The sequence below is a fragment of the Squalius cephalus genome (assembly GCF_949319135.1).
Source record: "Squalius cephalus genome assembly, chromosome: 7".
Lineage (NCBI taxonomy): Eukaryota > Metazoa > Chordata > Actinopteri > Cypriniformes > Leuciscidae > Squalius > Squalius cephalus.
In genome coordinates this window covers 45,000,254-45,019,906 of record NC_137128.1, presented here as the reverse complement: position 1 = coordinate 45,019,906, position 19,653 = coordinate 45,000,254, and the positions used below count along the sequence as shown (strand labels likewise).

The window sequence follows — 19,653 nt, the reverse complement described above, 5'->3', positions numbered from 1 at the left end:
TGTTGTGGGCCGCTTGAGTATTTGACAACAAAAAAACAGATACCTTGAAAAAAAATGTTTACCTTGAATAAGTAAGTAAAATAAGTCACTTTGATTAAATACATTAAAAGTAATCTAATAATCATTTTTTAGAAACAAAAGTCATTTCTGGAAGATTTTTTTGCCCATGCACACATCACCTTCATGAAGCTATATAATGTTTGAGTTGGTTGCCACTAAGAGTTTTCGGCTTGTTGATATGTGGTTGATAAGATCAAAGACTTCAAAGGGATTTTGATAAGATATTCTGAGAGTATGACGACTTTAAAAACAACAACAACAACATATTCCTTGAAAAAAAAAAAGGAAAAAAAAAAAAGGAAAAAAAGTTTACCTTGAATAAGTAAGCGAAATAAGTCACTTTGAATAAATACATTACAAGTAGGCTAATCTAATAATCATTATTAACTTGATATATCTGGACACTCAAGCACTGGTTGATTGACTCTGAAGTTGCATTAGCGGTTCAGCATGAAGTGACTCTGGGAATCTCTTCATCAGGATCTGTGTGTTTGGAGAGCTGTTCAAACAGCACATGTTTGAGATGAGCAAACTGTTGGAAAACTAAAGCTTTTCCTCCATCAGATGCTCTATACGCTCTAAACTATATTTCCAATTAGCACCTATAGGGTTTACAACCTTGCTGAGGTTCACAAAGGAGGTTTTAAAGAACCCACTAATAATACACCGTGTGTAACGTCACTTTAAATCTTCAAAGAATGATATTAGCAACACAAGAGTCCTGTTCAGGTCAATAAGAAATTAGACTTTGCACATAGAATATATACACTGAACAAAATTATAAACGCAACACTTTTGTTTTTGCCGCCATTTTTCATGAGCTGAACTCAAAGATCTAAGACTTTTTCTATATACACAAAAGGCTTATTTCTCTCAAATATTGTTCACAAATATGTCTAAATCTGTGTTAGTGAGCACTTCTCCTTTGCCGAGATAATCCATCCACCTCACAGGTGTGGCATATCAAGATGCGGATTAGACAGCATGATTATTGCACAGGTGTGCCTTAGGCTGCCCACAATAAACGGCCACTGTAAAATGTGCAGTTTTACTGCGTTTATAATTTTGTTCAGTGTATATATATATATAATCTAATGAGAATCACAACCAACAATAAAGAATATATATATATGAACATTTATCAAATATATGAAAATTTATGATATGAACATTTTGTCCGATACCGACAATTCCTTGGCTTTCAAATATAAATAATTATCGGTATCGGCCAAAATTATAATTATAATCATATTGGTGCATCCTTAATATATATATATAAAGCGCTTTGAGATGCTACTTTTAAAGGTGCTATAAAAAATTAAGTTTATTATTATTATTATTAAAACCAATTAACTTTATTAATCTTCAAGGAATATATTATAGCCAACACAAGTCCTATTCAGGTTGTATTTCACATTAAAATCAAACGTAATTATTAGGAAATTATATTTTGCTTATAGAAAATGAAGCCATATATCGAGACGAGATGTTTTGCATTGTGACATTATTTTTATGACAATTCTCTCAATCATTTTCATTATTGTACTGAAAATGAGATTGAGAAAAAAAACACATACGTAATATTATTTAAATATTTTACAATTTAAACCAGTGGATTACAGTAATAGGAATCTAATAATAATGAGGATAAAAATAAATAAAGCAAAATGTCTGCATACAGTTTGCATTAGGGAATAAGCTTAATTGTCATGAAAAAAAGCTTTTTTATGCCAAAAATATTTGTTTTCATGAGATTTATGCCAAAGGTGTTGTAATGAACCATTGAAGAACTTGATTTTTTAAAAGTGTATGTTGCATTTCTCAGTAATTGTCAATAAAAGCATATTATTAGAGCAGCTCACGGCTTCAACAGCTCTCTGTTCAACAACAAGCTCTCTCTATTGACCCGAGCGAGACAGTAAATAAGATGCAGAGCATGTTCCCACTTTATGTCCTATAAACAGCATGGAAACACAGAGAACGAGTCCATCTGCCATTCCTGAATGTCGACATGAGTCAATATTAGAGACGGAGCAGAACGAGCCGAGAAAAGCTGAGGAAATGGGATTTTTCCAGACGCTTTCAAAAACACTGGGAATCTATTCTGGCAGAGCTTCAGCTTCTCCCGAGCGCCAGAATAAACGCCTCGTTCTGTCTTCATTCTCATTACGCTTAACCTCATTGGCTCTTGGGCCTTCGAATCTAAAACATCCCTGAAGGATTTAACAATGTAAAACACTGATTCAGTGAGAATATTATTAGATACATAATTCAGACACACTGAGATCTTTGAGATATTTAAACCCAGAGGTAATTGGGGTATTAATTAGAAATAGTTTTTGACACGAGTAAGTGATGTAGGGAGAGTTCTGGGATATATCTTTAATAACCTTTTTGGCATAACTTGCAATACGCTAAATTCTTCAAAAGTTTGGGTGGTTTTTTTGGAAGAAATGGAAGATAATGTTACAAAATATTCTAATTCAACTAAATGCTGTTTCTGTCAAAAAATCCAGATTTTTTTTTTTATAATGGTTTTCACAAAAATATGAAGCAGCGCAAACAGTTTTCAACATTGATAATAATCATAAATGTTTCTTGAGCATCAAATCATCATATTAGAGTGATTTCTGAAGGATCATGTGACTCTGAAGACTGGAGTAATGATGCTGAAAATTCAGCTTTGATCACAGGAATAAATTACTTTTTAAAATATATTCAAATAGAAAACAGCTATTTGAAACTGTAATAATATTTCACAATTTTTATTTATTTATTTATTTTTTTAATCAAATAAATGCAGCCTTGGTGAGCAGAAGAGTCTAAAAACATAAAAAAATCTTACCGACCCCCAAACCTTTGAATGACAGTCTAAATTTCTTTAATGGAGACACACACACACACATGCACACACACACACACACACACACACACACACACACACACACACACACACACACACACACACACACACACACACACACACATATATAAGTCAATTAAAGTAATTTAGACTGTCATTCAAAGGCATATGCCTAGCTATATATTCAAATATATATTTTCCCCACATTAGGAAATCTTTATGAGTGAGCTGCTGTTCAAATGTTTGCTTTCATGAACACAGACTATACGGAATAGAAAATGATAAATAAAGCATCCGTGTCTCACTTCCTATATCCTGTTTGCAAAGACCAAGAAAAAAAAACATGTGCATCTGAATCTGCAAGAGGAACAGGAGTGGACAGAAGAGAGATTCATTCATTCAGCGCTGGTAGACAGACACATGGCCCGAGTGTTTCATAACCGTCCTTCACAGGTCAGTGTCAGTCAACAAGCCGAGATCCTGGGGAAACCTCTGCAGACCCTCAGTCTGATCAGATCACACCGGCTCCAAACGCACACTATAGGGAGACTGGATATGTGACCCTGGATCACGTCACCAGTCACATGTCGCACGGGTTTATCTGTGGCAATAGCCAACAATACATTGTATGGATCAAAATTATCGATTTTTCTTTTATGCCAAAAATCATTAGGATATTAAGTAAAGATCATGTTCCAGGAAGATATTTTGTAAATTTCCTACAGTAAATATATAAAACATTTATTTTTGTGAGTGAATGCTGCACAATTGCGAACATAAATGCACAACTTTAAAGGAGATTTTGTCAATGTTTCGATTTTTTTGCTCCCAGATTTTTAAATAAATGTATCGGACAAATATTGTCCTAAAAAAACATACATCAATGGAAAGCTTATTTATTCAGCTTTCATATAGGCCTATAAATCTCAATTTAAAAAAAATGACCCATGTGACTGGTTTTGTGGTCCAGGGTCACACATATGACAGTTTAACCCTCTGGTGCTGTTCGGTTAGGGTTAACATGTTAAAATTGTAAACATTTTATGTTTGTTTTTTGTGTGTGTGTGTGTTTTTACTTCATCAGAATGGTACCAAACTTAATGGTAAAGGTTTTGGCACTTGCAATGTGAACACACACACACACACACACAGAGAGACAGACATGGACATGATTCAAAAGGGTTAAATGGTCCTGGGAAAAAAGTCACTCAAAATGAACTACATTGGAAATTAATGAGAGACGAATTTCATCTAGTGGAAATGTTCGAATGTTTCATCAAATAAAATCTCACTGAAAGCTAATTTTTTGAGATATCAGGCTCAAATTTTGAACACAACTTGTTTAAGTGTGTAGGGCTTTGATTTTCTTGCAGTTTTAAGAGTAAAACGTGTTTTTGAAAATATATATGTCATATAAAATTTTAAAATAGTATTTTTTGTGCATTTTTCATAATAATAAGCTTAAACTTCTTATCTAGCCTATGTATTGCTGTTTTCTGTGAAACTTCATGTGGCTCTCATATTCACAGGCTTTGAACAGTCACGGAAACGGCGCGTGTTGTACAAACAATAGGCTCAGCATTTGAGGAGATAAATTTTAAGGATTGTAAGAAATGATATTCACATAATTAACATCTCTCTCACCTTGTCCACCATTTATGGATTTTTTTTTTTAATGAGTTGAAATGCATTCTGGGCTTGCCTTATGCATGCACAGGTTGTTTGTCTTCAAAGGAGGTATAATAATGGGTTAAATGCATGTAAATACTCTGAAAGGTGACATTTTATCCTAATCAGTACAAAATAAGAGGGAGAAAATGCAGACGAATCTCTGCAGCTCAACAATATTCAGTTTCCATCTCAAGCATGAAAAATAAAAAGCTGAAAATGACAAAGTGCCCCATTTATAGACTTCATTAGGATGTTTATTAAATATAAACTACATTTGTTCCAAAGTCATAATAAGAGGGGAAAATCTCCCAACCATGAAGACTTTCATCCAAACAGTTCGACCCAGTTGAATTTTTACTCTACTGTACAGTAAATACCACGAAGACGCAGTAAAAGGTCTCAGACTCGGATGTCTTTGGCTCAGTCTCAGCTCTCATTCCATGCGCTTTCATCCCACATCTACGCTTCAATAATGCCTTCATTCCCATTTAAACATTTCAACTGAGAGCTCATTTGAACTTTATTGTATTGAATGAACCGGTGATTTAATGAAGAAGGAGTTTAGAAAAGAACCACAATCCATTTTCTGTATTACATTCTCTCCATTTTTGTTTATTGCATATCAAGCCAGAAAAACGACTTCGTCCATCCAAGTCCGGGATTTATGGAGAGATTCTTATAATCATGGCACAAGACAGAGGAAACACGCAGCAAAGTCTTTCAAGATGTTGCACTGAAATATCGAAGGACACCTGGAAAACTGAACCTTTTGAATATTTCAAGAGTATATTTTACACTTGTGGTCTGTGCTGGAGGAAAACACTCAACCACTGGGAATTCACCATAAAAAAAAAGTCTAAATAACACAAAACGCCCCTCAATATCATCTTAGCTAATATAAGAAAATGCTTCTATTCTTTATAATCTGTGTAATAAATACAAACACTAAAAAGCGACATACTAATTAAAGTTCTTTGTTTAAAATAAATGTTGCAACAAAAAAATCTGTTAAAATGCAAACATCACAAAAACACTTGCAATAGTAATTTTTCAAACTCATCTAAAATAGATACAGTACTTTTGTCATTAAATATTATTCCAACATCTATAAGGAATGTTTCAAGTTAAATTATTATAGTTAAACCTATTATATAGGCCTTTAGAAAATCAACTTGACCCAAGGGCTTTAACTCCTGTGGAAACGGAAAGAAAGAAATACATGTAGTGGATTATTGCTCTGATTGCAATATTAATGTGCTGTAATAAATAACAAAAACACATTTTCTCACCCAGTTATGATGCAGTTTCTTGTTTGGATGTAAATGCCAGTGTAAATGACCTCACATCGCACAACGTTATTGGAGAAGTCCGACTCGGGCACGAGGAAGTCTGGATTGACAGTGACCTGTACAGGAAAACAGGATCCGTTTTAGAAATCCCGGCTGTGAACGCCATAACGTCAGCATCGTCTTTCCTCAAAACCCATCATACCTTAAGAATGTAGTTCCCAGGAGCGACGTCTGTGATGTCGATCCATTGGCAGTCGATGTTGGCAGCGTATGTGTCGTGGCAGCCTGGGCTCAAACCCTGAAAATACAGCAGTGATATCTCTATTAAACCCAAACACTATATGTGACCCTGGATCATAAAACCGGGTATATTTGTGGCAATAGCCAACAATACACTGTATGGGTCAAAATTATCACATTTTTATTTTATGCAAAAAATCATTCGGATATTAAGTTAAGATCATGTTCCATGAAGATATTTTGTGAATTTTCTACCATAAATATATAAAATGTACTTTAGTGAGTGAATGCAGCACAATCGCCAACATAAATGGACAACTTTTCTCAATGTTTAGATTTTTTTGCATCCTCAGATTCCAGATGTTCAAATAGTTGTATCTCGGCCAAATATTGTCCTATCCTAACAAACCACACATCAATGGAAAGCTTATTTATTCAAAAACCAGTTTTTGTGGTCCAGGGTCAGAAATATGATAGAAATGTTTGCAATATTGAGCTGCTGGTCTGGTGTGTGTTTGTACCTGTGTGTGTGCAGTGCATGCGTATCGGCGGTGAAACCCAGGATCACAGCCAGTGTCTTCCAGACAGAAACTGGCCTTGTGTCCCTCAGCGACCTTCCGTCCAGTGGTGATGTCCAGGAGGTCGTAGTGACTGAATGCATCCATGCTGTGATAGTGCCTGCATGTGGGATTCAACACAATTCAGACGCATGAGTCTGATAATAATGCACTGTACATGTGTTTCATAAGCACTACTAATACTATTGCTCGGATATAATGATTTGACCTAGCATTTATAACACCTCTAGTTATAAAACCAATATGCATCACTCACATACATTTTATGAAATGTATCACTCATACACAACATATGCATCATATTGCATCAGTCACGTACATTTTAGAAAACCGATATGCATCACTTACATCAATTTTGTAAAACAAATATGCATCATATTGCATCACCCACAGAAATTGTATAAAACAGATATGCATCACTTACATAAATGCATCACTTGCATAAAAAAAAAGATATGCATCACTCACATACATTTTATAAAAACCGATATCCATCACATACATAATGCATCACTCATAAATTTGATAAAACAGATATGCATCATATTGCATCACCCACATACATTTTATAAAACCGATATGCATCACTTACATAATGCATCACTTGCATACATTTTATAAAACCGATATGCATTACTCATATAATGCATCACTCATATAAATTTTATAATACAGATTTGCATCACTCACATAAAATTGATAAACATTTCTGATTCGAACTGCATGAGAAGTGGTGTAAAAAGAACTACTGTATATTACATAGGCCAGCATATTGCTGTTTATTTTTTAAACTAATAAATATAACTTTTTACTGAACTTTTATTGTATTTTATAATATTGCTGTTGCTCTCAAGTTATAAAAGCAATAGGCATGAACTGCAGTGATTGGACGGGGGTTTTAGTACTATGATTTTGTCATAATTTATAAAAAATAATAATTAGCAAACCATTGAAATGCATCACATAAAATGTATAAATCAAACAGTTCCGATTCTAAATTCTGATTGCATGGACCGTGGAGTGAAATGAACTATATTACATGGCCGAAGCACTGTTTATTCTGATTTTAATACTAAGAAATGTAACTTTTTAATTGAACATTACTGTATTTTATAATATAGCTGTAGCTCCAACTTTATGAAAGCAATTTGCATGAATTGCAGTGATTGTACAACATCAAAGGAGGTTTTAGTGCTATTTTATAATAATCTTAATAGTAATAAGTATTGTATAATTCCTCCAACTCACTGATGACAGCTGTGCCACTCCCACTGATGTCTGGGTTTGACCGGCAGAAAGTCAGTCGTTCCCATGTTTCGGACTTTCTGTGGGAACCGAAGGAGAACCCTGTAGTCGATGTCTCTCACCGTGGGTCTGTACGCAGATCTGAGAGAGGAAAGATATGAGCTTATGGATCACACTCCTAGCAATACTGATGATGACTGCACACTAATGAATATAAGTTTGGATATGCTTGTCATTTTGACATTTTTTATTAAATGCAGGATATGAACTTGTGATATCAACAATTTAATTTCTACTAGTAAAAATGTTAATTCTTGATATCAACAATGATGTAATCACTTGCAGAAATTTAAATTCTTGATATCAAGATATACATTTAAAAACTAGTAAAAACTATAATTCTTGATATCTGTAATTGTATTTTAACTATTAAATGTCACCATATAGGGTGACATTCAAATTCAATTGTTGATATCAAGAATTGATTTCTTACTAGTTTGGCTTACTAGAAAATTCCAATATCACATATCAGAATACAATTCTTACTAGTAAAAATCATCATTTTTGATGTCAATAATTAAGTGGTTACTATAGTGCAAATGTCTGTTCTTGATATCAACTAGTAAAAATGTTCATTATTGATATCAATACTTCGACTGTCACTAGTGACAATGTTCATTTCTGATTTCATGAATGTACTAGAAAGCCATTTTAGATATCTGAAATTACTCTCCTAATTATTGATATCAGAAATACATTTTCAGATAATAGAAATAACAAATGTAACATGTTGACATACATTTATAGATATCAAGAATTAACATTTCAACTAGAGTTCTAGATATCAGGAATTTATGATTTTACAAGTAACCACGGAATTACTGATATAAAAAATTATGATTTTTACAAGGATTGTATTTCTGATACATGAAATTGGTAAGAAATCATTTTTTATATCAACAATTGAATTTGAATGTCACCCTATGATATCTAATTACAGATATCAAGAATTATAGTTTTTTAACTAGTTGAAATTTAATCCTTGATATCAATAATTCCTATTTCAGCCAGTGATGACATAACTGTTGATATCAAGAGTTAACATTTTTACAAGTAGAAATGTAATTCTGATATCAAAAACGGTCAATGTTACTAGTAGAAATCTAATTCCTGATATCAAGAATTAACATTTTAACTAGTGCAAATTAAATTGTTGATATCAAGAATTCATATCCTGGGAATAATTAAAAGTCTAAATAGTTTTTGGGGCCGCTGTAAATCTACACAGATAATAATTCATAAGATGAAGTGTATTCACACACCGCGCCAGGCAGTTCTCCTCCGCCGCGCACCGGAGCGCGTACATCTGGACGCGCTGGATATATGAGCCCGCCTGGATGGAGTATGGATCTGGCACAAGGTCCGGAAGACCTGCAGACACGCACAACACAAGCATAACCTATACTGAAAACACAGCCTTTAAACAAACCCCGCGCATTGCCACATATGTTGAGGTTAAATTCGTGCTTTACGCACAGCTCACCGTTCTGGAAATACCTGGTGCCATACCCGGTGCCCGGCGGCGGTCTGCGGGGAATGAGCGTCCTGCCCCCGGGAGGATAGATGTTGTAGAAGACGGTATTCCTGTTGCGTGGATCATCTCCTGCCATACTTTCAGACGTTGTTCCCTGCTCAACTGGGACATTTGAAGCTTGCGCTCTGGGGAGACCCGCTTCATTATTTCCATAATCTGAATCTAAGGTGTTTGGAGTCTCCGTGGGCGCGGCCAGCTGTTGGAGATTGGCAACCACTGGCGCCCTCCGTGCGGTATTTCCCCCCTGTGCAGGGGCTCTTCCACCGCTTGAGTATTCAGACAGGACCGTGGGGTTAGTTCTGGTTCCTCCTGGAGCTATTCTGAGCCTCTGGCGCACATGCATTTGACTGGCACCCGGTGCGCGGCTGTTGGCCACTATATACGGCATGCGGTCGGGGCCCAAAAGCGCGGTGCTGCTGTCCGGTACGCTGTTAGTGGGTCTCTCAACCGATTCCACTCGAATTCGCATGGTCCTGTCCCGGGAAGCATCTCTGCTCGGATAAACCCTGGACTGTCTTCTGGACGCCACCGGTGCGTGATACTCAGAGCCGGTGCTCATTAAACTGAACACCTGGCCGTTATTCACCCACTTGATCCGGTTCCTCCAGGGCGCGGAACTTTGCGCGCTGATAAAATTAGTCAGTCCTTGAAGTAAATATAAAACTAAAATCAAGTTTGGCATCTTGAGATACATTTTAAAACTGGATAGTCACTGATATGGGTTCCCAGCACAGATGATGTGGGACTCTGGAGTGCGTAAACGGCATAGTCCGAATCTTCCTTAGCGAGCCACTAGAAACGGGCAGAAGAGAAGCGGACAGACATTTATCAAACTGTGGGAGTTCACGCGCGCATGCACAGTCAGCAACATTCGCTCTTAACCCTTTCCTCGCCGAACACATTGGTGTCTCGATACTTTTGTTCAAGCACTGCAGGCAAAAAGCTTTTTGTAGTGAGTTAGGCCTATACTATACACGTTTGATGAATTATCAAATACATTTACGTGAAATGTATAAAACATAGTTTCAAACACATCAATGTCACCTGGGATAAAATCTGGAATTATTATATTTAAGTCTGTTTCATAAACAGAAGGTTTCAGGATTTTGGTTAAAGACAAATGTGTTGAAAATCCTTTACCTGATTTGTTGCTCTCGGCCTTTTAATTGGCTTGTAAATCTCTCATTATGCCCCTGTTGATCATTGCATTACACTGTAATGTCCACAGGATGGCAGTGTGCACTAACAGAAACACAGGCTGATTTAGATTCAGGTCTTCAAAGTGATTTTGGATGTTGGGTTCAAACTGCACCAACAGCACATAAGAGGAACATGATGAACTGAAAGCTTGAACTGTGTTTTCAAGACGAGAGTATTTTTCACAAATGTCAAAACAATGGTTTGATATTCTCATATGTTGCTCATTTCCAGTTTACACTCCGGGTGTTTGGGGTCAATAATTATGATAATGTATAAAAATATGATAATATATAAAAATACAAATGATGTATCATTTTTACTTCTCATCTATACGTTTATGCTGTTTTTTGGAGAATATGAAGGTTTTTTTTATATAGGCTATATATATTTACCGCAAAATTCCTCAACTAGCATGCATATAAAAAAATGACATTTTTATGAGAGAAGAAAAAACCTTTTATGATGATCAAAATTAAATATAATTTGTTTCTAGTTAGGGATCCCATAGAGATCCATTCATTTTTCTGGATGTGGCTAACTGCTCTTATAACAGCTTTTGTGTTTAATATTTTTTAAATACAATATATATATATATATATATATATATATATATATATATATATATATATATATATATATATATATAGGCAACTTATGTGGCATTATTACAAATTTATGAGAATTTTTGGTTGTTGTTTGAGGTCTTTTGAAGTGTTTGTGATTGTAAGTGTGACATGATACATTGTAATCACATATTATTTATTTCATTTAAATAAATGCATAAAAATAATTAACTTTAGAATAAGAAATTAATTTTACAATGTAAACAAAACCAACAAAAAAATCTGAAATAAGTAGACATGAACAGTGAGGAATGTGTGTGTGTGTGTGTGTGTGTGTGTGTGTGTGTGTGTGTGTGTGTGTGTGTGTGTCTGTGTGTGTGATAATGTTTATTCCACATTGAATTTGTGCTCTAGGACCAGGCCTTCATTTATGTGTGGACATTTTCAGATTTATTTGCAGAAAAAAAATCTTGCTTTTCCCATTGTATTTATTTATTTATTATTTTTTTTTTTTTTTACATATCTTCAGAAAAACAGAATCAAGCCCAGGTTTTCTGTGTGTGTAGATAGATAATGTAGAAAAAGCCACAAAATGTTATGCAACCAACATTTTGTACATTTAAACATGTTGTATGTAAATAAACAGCAGCAGCAGCGCAGCAGATATTCAGCCAAACCAAATATATCAACATTATCATATCCATTACAATGCCAAACACTCCTGGAGTTGTCATGACATGATGACAAATATACATAGGCCTACTGCTATACTGAATAATACCACATTTGTACAAGTGTATCAGCAGTTATGAAATTAAGAAACAATACTACGAAAAGAGCATTAACAGAGCAACTTTTCCTCACAAAACACAATAATCAATTTCAGACCATTAGACCGTGAAAATGCGACAGTGAAAACTGTTAATTGGTTTAACAGAAAGCTTCCGTCCTATATAGCCTACAGTGAATAACTTCAGGTGCATTTTTAAAATTTAATTGCTACCATGATGATGGTGTTTAGTGTTTTTGTGAATGACACTATGCAGCTTCTATATATATATTAGGCCTAGACGATTAACTTTCCTGTGGAAAAGCTGTTTGTGATGAGCTGTGATTCATCACGTGACTCTCATCACCACTGTGATTGGTGGTTGTCACGTGTCAGTGTATTACAACGGTATAAGCATAAATATTATTTTACTGTCTATGTATAAAGCAGATATTAGTACTTCAATAGGTCGGTAAATTAACATCAGATAATGTAATACGTTTTTTACTGTAAATTTAAGTTATTCTGTAAAACCTAAAATGTTGCTATACCGTATTTTTTTACGGTAGATTTCTAGCAACCAGATGCCGTTTTTTGTTTTTTTGTAAATTTACCGGATTTTTTTTACAGGAGTGACATTCGTATGTGTCACTCAGTCGCGGGAATCACAGCGAGGACTAATAAAGCCAAACATGGCAAGAGCTGCTGAGAGTAACGCGACACTACAACCAGAAATAGATGAGATGAGATGTGGAAACACCCCCGAGACAACCTCCATAAGAGCGCGCGACCCCACAGCAGCGACAGACACTCACACTCCCCTCAGCAGAAGATAGGCTACTAGATACAGTTTAGACTACAGTAAGTATCAAACATTACATTGAGTCTTTACTTGTGTGTCTAAAAGTGCAAAATGTGTAAAACAAATCACAAGCAGAAGCGTTGCTTTCCACCAGGTTTGGACATTGTATGTAAGCGAGCGAATAGCAAATAAAATCTCAGTGTGATCTCTTTGGCGATCCTGGTTGTTTCACTGTTGGGTTTGTTGAATAAAATCTTCCCCGTGTTTCCTCCCGACATCAAACTAATGCTGCTACGCTTTTGAAATTATTTCATTCGTAAATCTAGGTTTCCAGAGCTGCACTCATCTTTGTGTGATTTTACGAAGATGGTCTTTAATGGTTTGAGCACAAGATTCCCCAAAAGGAATATATCTGATGCCACGTACAGAAACATTATTCTTCAAGGAATTCCCATCTAAATGATAGTGCCTAAAATAAGGGCTGAAGGTCACCTTTAATTAACTTCTGGAAACAGGTGAGAAAAATGCATTTTTGCCGTTCAAGAGCTTTCCATCAGCTCTTGGGCTTGTGGATCATGGAATATATGACTTGTTTGGGACAAAAGTGGACGCGGACCGCCAGAATGGATATCTATATATCAATACTGATCTATAATTCAATGAACAAAATGTTTATTTGTCTCATTCTGTTGTGTTAACTGTGTGCGTAAAGCGCGCGTCTCCAAATGCGCACCAGGATTATTGCGCTCAAACGCGCTGAGAAAATGATCAACTAACACTAGATTTGTACGAAATGTAATTTGGATGGATAGCCATAGCCTATATATACACAAACTGTCTTCGAGATTCATTTTAATCGTGTATGAGAATTTTAAATAGAAGTTAACTACACTTTAAGAGTAATTAACTGTCCCAAAAAAAAGAAGAGGAAATAAGCCTACCCTTTGATACTATTTTAGTAATAAGGCATTCATTCTTTTTAAATCTTGTACTAGTCATAAAAAGATAGTTACTGATTTAACTTTGTTGATATCGTGTTTTATGATTTTGCGATATGATCCACGTGTCATTGCGCTCTCGTGTTCCCAAAAGCTCGCATATGAGCGACATTCCCGCTGACACTTGTCTCCTGAAGGCTGTAATGTCCTTCGATTTCACGCCCCAAATTGGTCAATGTGCATATTCCCATACTGAACATGGGATGTGTGAATGTGTCGTTGCGTCACGCGTTATGGAGATGCATATGTCTGTGGTCACGTGTTCTGCCATTAACCTGAGACGCCTATCTAAATATAAACTGCTGGCCAGACAGAAAAGGATGATATGTTCTGTGTCTGCTGGAAATACATTTAAAAAACCAGTGTGAATTGCCAGCTGGTTCAGACTGGTTAATATCCACTGACCTGTTGCTTGTCCTGTTGGTAAACCAGCATGGCGATTCTGGTTGATTAAGCTGGTCTTGCTAGATACACTGGTGTGGTGAAGCAGGGTTTGGTCTTTGATTAAACAGCCTGATTAAAAGAAACCACCACAACACCATCTAGTGTCCAAAATTTAACATGTCATTCTTATTAGCACATATGATTAGAATCAACAGCTCATTTAAAAAAAATAAAAAAAATAAAAAAATAAAACCACTCCTTCTGATCTTTCATTATAAAGTATTAAACATCTGCCTATTAATTATAATACATAAAGTTGAAGTTGACTTAAGTAGAATTTTAGACATTTAGACAGATAATTAAAAATAATAATAATAGCCTATATAAGATTTCTGATATCTTGCAAATGCTAGTAACTTCTAATAATCCAGGATAACAGGAATTATACACAACAAGAGAATATGATTTATTATTATTTTTTATGATAATATAAAAATACAACATTTGCCTATTTATAATTAGAAATGTATGTAAATGTGTATCGCATAACAATACAAATTTCCATGAGTTCTATAAAGTATTTATTTCAATGACTGTATTTACATTATTTCGTTGTTATTTGCATAAACAAAAATATAAAAATAACAAACCAAATAAAGATGCTGTAAATAATATATATACACACACACACACACACACACACACACACACACACACACACACACACACACACACACACACACATTACATAACTCCAGTACAGTTAGAGGTTTAGATTTAAGATAATTATAAATATACCAGTGTCCTTTTTGTCACCATATGGACAAATCTACAAAAAGTATTATTATTATTTCCACTGAATATTTAAATAAACTCTGAACGAGAGTGAAAATGCCAGTTACTCACAATAATCAAATTTAAAAAAAACAACCTCAATATAAAATAATAGGAAATTATAATTACATTTTCATTGTTCGAAAGTGTCAGGCTCTATTAATAAACCTCTGACAAACACAAAATATGAGGCTGTCATCTGACATATGAGTGAAATGTCCCTCACACATTTACAGCTGCTGACGGCTCTTCAAATATCTCAGTCATGAGGGTGTGTGTGACAAAAAAGTCCCTCGCGCAGTCACACACATGCAGGCAAACCAAAAATTAATCAGACACCAGATATCATTTTTGATATTTTTTAACTAGTGTGTGCAGGACACTATAGTTCATTTATGAAAGTGAGGAGAGCATAATAAAGTAAACTGTGACATATTATACCCCAAATATTCTTCATACAGTGACTACCAGTAACATTTATGAATATTTGGGACCAAAAATTATCCAGACACTTTTTCCTGATCATGTTTTGCTGAAGTGTTTTTTCTTTAATTGCTAATGCTCTTTTCACACACAGACTGAACACAATGAAGCATTGCTTGGTGATTGGTTGAGCTAAACTGGTATTATCTAATTGTGTAGTTAAATTTAACAGCTGTCAGATATTCAACATCATTCATGTGTGAGACAGTCTAACAGAAGGATGGACAAAACCAGTCAAATATCAACTGAGTTCTTCTCATACTTTATTACCATTTCCTATAGTGAATAAACTGTGATAATGTGAGAAATGTTGAAGGTGTCTGAATACATTTTGGTTTGACTGTACATCACAGTTTTATGATTCATTGGCCTCAAAGAGTATTTGAACACGAGTCTGTGAGAGAAAAGCATAAGAATATCAAGTCTGTCGCATTTAAAACTTTGATCTGCATCTGTGCTACTGTTTGAGGTGTTCATGATCGTGACGTTGAGTCGTTCTCACCTCGTGGTTCACGGGGTCGAGGGGCCGAACCGGTTCAAGAACAGAGCATGCATTTCTATTTCCATCTCACAGTTCTCCTTCTCTCCTGACACTGAAGGCATGCGGCCTAAATATAACAGTAACACATGTAACCGCGAGCTGCAACACGCAGGACTGAACGCACAGCAAACAGAGACTCTTGCCAGATGTTTGCATGAGAAAAAGACCCTAATCTCAGTTATCTTCAGAAAACATCTCAACGTTTGCTAAGACAACACATTTGCATTTAAAAGTCAAACATTTCTCATCCAATTCACCCAAGAGCAAATGATCTGGTGCATTCACATTATACACTGAACAAAATGATAAACGCAACACTTTTGTTTTTGCCCCTATTTTTCATGAGCTGAACTCAAAGATCTAAGACTTTTTCTATGTACACAAAAGTCCTATTTCTCTCAAATCTTGTTCACAAATGTGTCTAAATCTGTGTTAGTGAGCACTTCTCCTTTGCCGAGATAATCCATCCACCTCACAGGTATGGCATATCAAGATGCGGATTAGACAGCATGATTATTGCACAGGTGTGCCTTAGGCTGCCCACAATAAAAGGCCACTGTAAAATGTGCAGTTTTACTGCGTTTATAATTTTGTTCAGTGTATATATATAATCTAATGAGAATCACAACCAAAATAAAGAATATTATTATATACATATATGAACATTTATCAAATTTATGAAAATTTATGATATGAACATTTTGGCTGATACTGACAATTCCTTATATTTATCGACAGCGCAGGCTTGATCTAGATCTGAAATCACATACGAAATCACATGTTATTATGTAAAAATCTCTTGAGTAGGTACTTATTTTAAATAAATACCGCTCAAAAATTACATTCTATTAAAGCTACAATATGTATTTTTTTTCGCCGTTAGGGGTCACTAACTTCTTACAATAACAAAGGCTTATAATAAGCAGAATTATGGAACTTGTCGTCATGCAGATGGATCTAATAATGTTTATGGATGAGGGAATACACTGATGTTTTCAACATGACTGTGGAATGAAGCAGAGCGCGAGTGCTAATGAGAGACAGATCTCAGCGCCACACGCGAGTCCCGCGGATATAGAGGAATGAGGACATTTCATTCTACCGAACGCAAGTGCTGAATAATACTCACAGGTCAGTTTATTAGACGAATGAAACTTGTGAGGGAACGCAGCGCTGTTTCACTTGCTCTACACTATCACACTAAACTGCATTTGAGTGTGATAAAGTTATAATGTTATTCTGTGTGTTAGTTTGTCTGTATGAGACTAGCAGAGAGCTAGATCAACATTAGAATAACACACTGATCATATTCTAACATTTCATCATGTTGAGCTCTATAACATTGATTAGTTTTATGTACATTTGCTCACCTGTCTAATAAAGCTCATGCAAGAGCGGCGTCTCGTCAAGTGGAAGTTAGTCGCGCACGCTAGCTCTCGGCATCTGGAAAACGCCACGCTGATATTGATCCTCGTTTTAGTTCTCCTTTTGTCCCAGAGTCTGCTTGCCATGGTCCATAATGTTTGAACGAAACAACAACAGCGTGAACGTGCTGATAGATGTAACGCGGTAGTACCAGCGGAAACCAGGGATAACGCGGATATTACGTCATTGACAGGCGACAAGTGAACAGGGACGAGACATTATTTAAAATTGGAATTTCTCTGAAATTAAAAATCTTTGGGAACTTTTGGGATATTGTAAGTACACAAGTGCAGGAAATATATCACACTGTGCAAGTGATTTTTGGATATTTTATTACAAAAATAGTACATATTGTAGCTTTAAGTAAAGTGTGCAAGACTGTCCCAGGTCTGAATAATGTCAAAGCACACAGTACACTTAACGCACACTAAATCCACACTTTCTCTGATAAGCAAAGCGTATCCCATCATTCTCCACGTCCAGGAACTCATGTGCCTTGATTTCTAGGAAAACTTTCCAGTGTAAGTTTAATTAATTAGATGTTACATATATTTGTTTGTAAAACTTTTAAGTGTTGCACATTTTATTGGAATAGAGATGACGCACCACAATCACACACTGGTTAAGTGTGTCCCATTGAGTAAACAAAAATCTTAAAGGAACAGTTCACCCAAAAATGAAAATTCACTCATTAATTACTCACCCTCATGTCGTTTCAAACCGGTAAGACTTTCGTTCATCTTCAGAACACAAATTATGATCAGTTCAATGAAATCTGAGAGTTTTCTGTCCCTCCATTGACAGTCTAAGCAACTACCACTTCGACACTTTAAACTTTAAACTTCGACACTTTTTTGAGCGGTTCAGTCCAAATTTTCTGAAGAGACTCGATCGCTTTATATGATGAACAGATTGAATTTAGGCTTTTATTCACATATAAACATTCATCAACGCAGTCATCAGTGTGAATTCTTGTTTGTGTTGACATTCTGCTTTAGTATTTATTGTATAATGTATGATCACATATCATATCGCCAGTCTAAATACTTGATCCTCATAAAACAAGGAAGGGAATGTTCCTGATGGTTCATGTGCACTGAAAATACTTCAATAAAATTAGCAGTGTGGCAAACTAGACATGACTGAAATGACCTTGTGTTTGAGTGTCTGTAATGTGTTTGCTTTCGGTATTGACTTTTAACAAATGTTTGAATAAATATAAAACCAGCCCAACATTGCTGGAAAACTGTGCAAAATAATTTACCTGATGACACTGAGGCAATTAAATAAGCATATCATGAAATTATCAAATAAATAATAAAATGTTGCAAACAAATAAAAATACACTGACATATTAACAGTGTTGGGTAAGTTACTCTTAATAAAAGTAATTTCTTACTAGCTACTAAATACATATTCAACAGTGTAATTGGATTACTGTACTAATTACTCTCTAAAAAGTATTGCAGTCTAAATTCCATATCAACCTCGTCCAGTTTAACAATACAAGGATAGACATGAAAATGCTCTTTACATTTTTTCAAATAAATAATATAAAATTGCATCAATTATTATTGAACTGACTAGAGTATTTAAAGGGAGGTTACATTAACAACATACATTTTGAAAAAACAACATAAAATTATGTTAAATCCACTGTTTTTGAATTGTTCTATAGTCTATACAGTATTTAATGCAATTAAATCAGAAGTAAATGTAATTCAATTACAGAGAAATTATGAGTTATCCCTTACTTTAAAAGTAATTCAATTACAGTAATTATTTACTCAATCATGCATTACACCCAACACTGCATATTAGCATAAACGAAGAAGCTAATAAAATATTACATGACATTTGGATAAAACTAAATAAATTATAATATATCAAACATTTTGCAATCAATAAATAAAAATATGACATGTATGCATAAATAAGGTGTAAAATGAAGAACGACACAATATTAGATCTATACAGAACAAAATTAAATGAATAAATCATGAAATGTATTGTGTATTCATTGTATTTTTTTTTATTTCAACATTTTGTTTTTAATGATTGAAATAAATATTTTATAGCCCTCATATTTTGCACTGTAAAGATTTTCAAGATGG

The 19,653-nt window shown here is 34.9% G+C and overlaps 1 protein-coding gene across 3 annotated transcripts; it reads right to left on the bottom strand.

Annotated features, from left to right (window-relative positions):
* Positions 1-4,822: 4,822 nt before the first annotated feature.
* On the bottom strand, positions 4,823-19,555 carry loxl5b (lysyl oxidase-like 5b). 3 transcript variants are annotated; one of them, XM_079876892.1, is made up of 8 exons: positions 14,278-19,555; positions 9,490-10,332; positions 9,269-9,377; positions 7,950-8,087; positions 6,645-6,801; positions 6,086-6,181; positions 5,884-5,999; positions 4,823-5,787 (listed from the first exon to the last, which is right to left on the bottom strand). In XM_079876892.1, exons 2-8 carry the CDS (start codon positions 10,232-10,234, stop codon positions 5,781-5,783), a joined length of 1,368 nt encoding a protein of 455 aa, XP_079733018.1. In that variant the 5' UTR covers positions 10,235-10,332; positions 14,278-19,555; the 3' UTR covers positions 4,823-5,780. The 3 variants fall into 3 exon arrangements, with proteins under 3 accessions (XP_079733018.1, XP_079733019.1, XP_079733020.1); XM_079876893.1 differs by having other exon boundaries at positions 17,485-19,555; XM_079876894.1 differs by lacking the exon at positions 14,278-19,555 and having other exon boundaries at positions 5,192-5,787; positions 9,504-9,680.
* Positions 19,556-19,653: the final 98 nt, after the last annotated feature.

Coding starts and splice junctions, on each gene's coding strand:
- loxl5b (XM_079876892.1), bottom strand. CDS start 10,234: ATGTATCTCAAGATGCCAAACTTGATTTTAGTTTTATATTTACTTCAA. Junction 9,378..9,489: donor CACCAGGTATTTCCAGAACG/GTGAGCTGTGCG, acceptor GCGTGTCTGCAG/GTCTTCCGGACCTTGTGCCA. Junction 6,000..6,085: donor CTGGGAACTACATTCTTAAG/GTATGATGGGTT, acceptor TTTCCTGTACAG/GTCACTGTCAATCCAGACTT.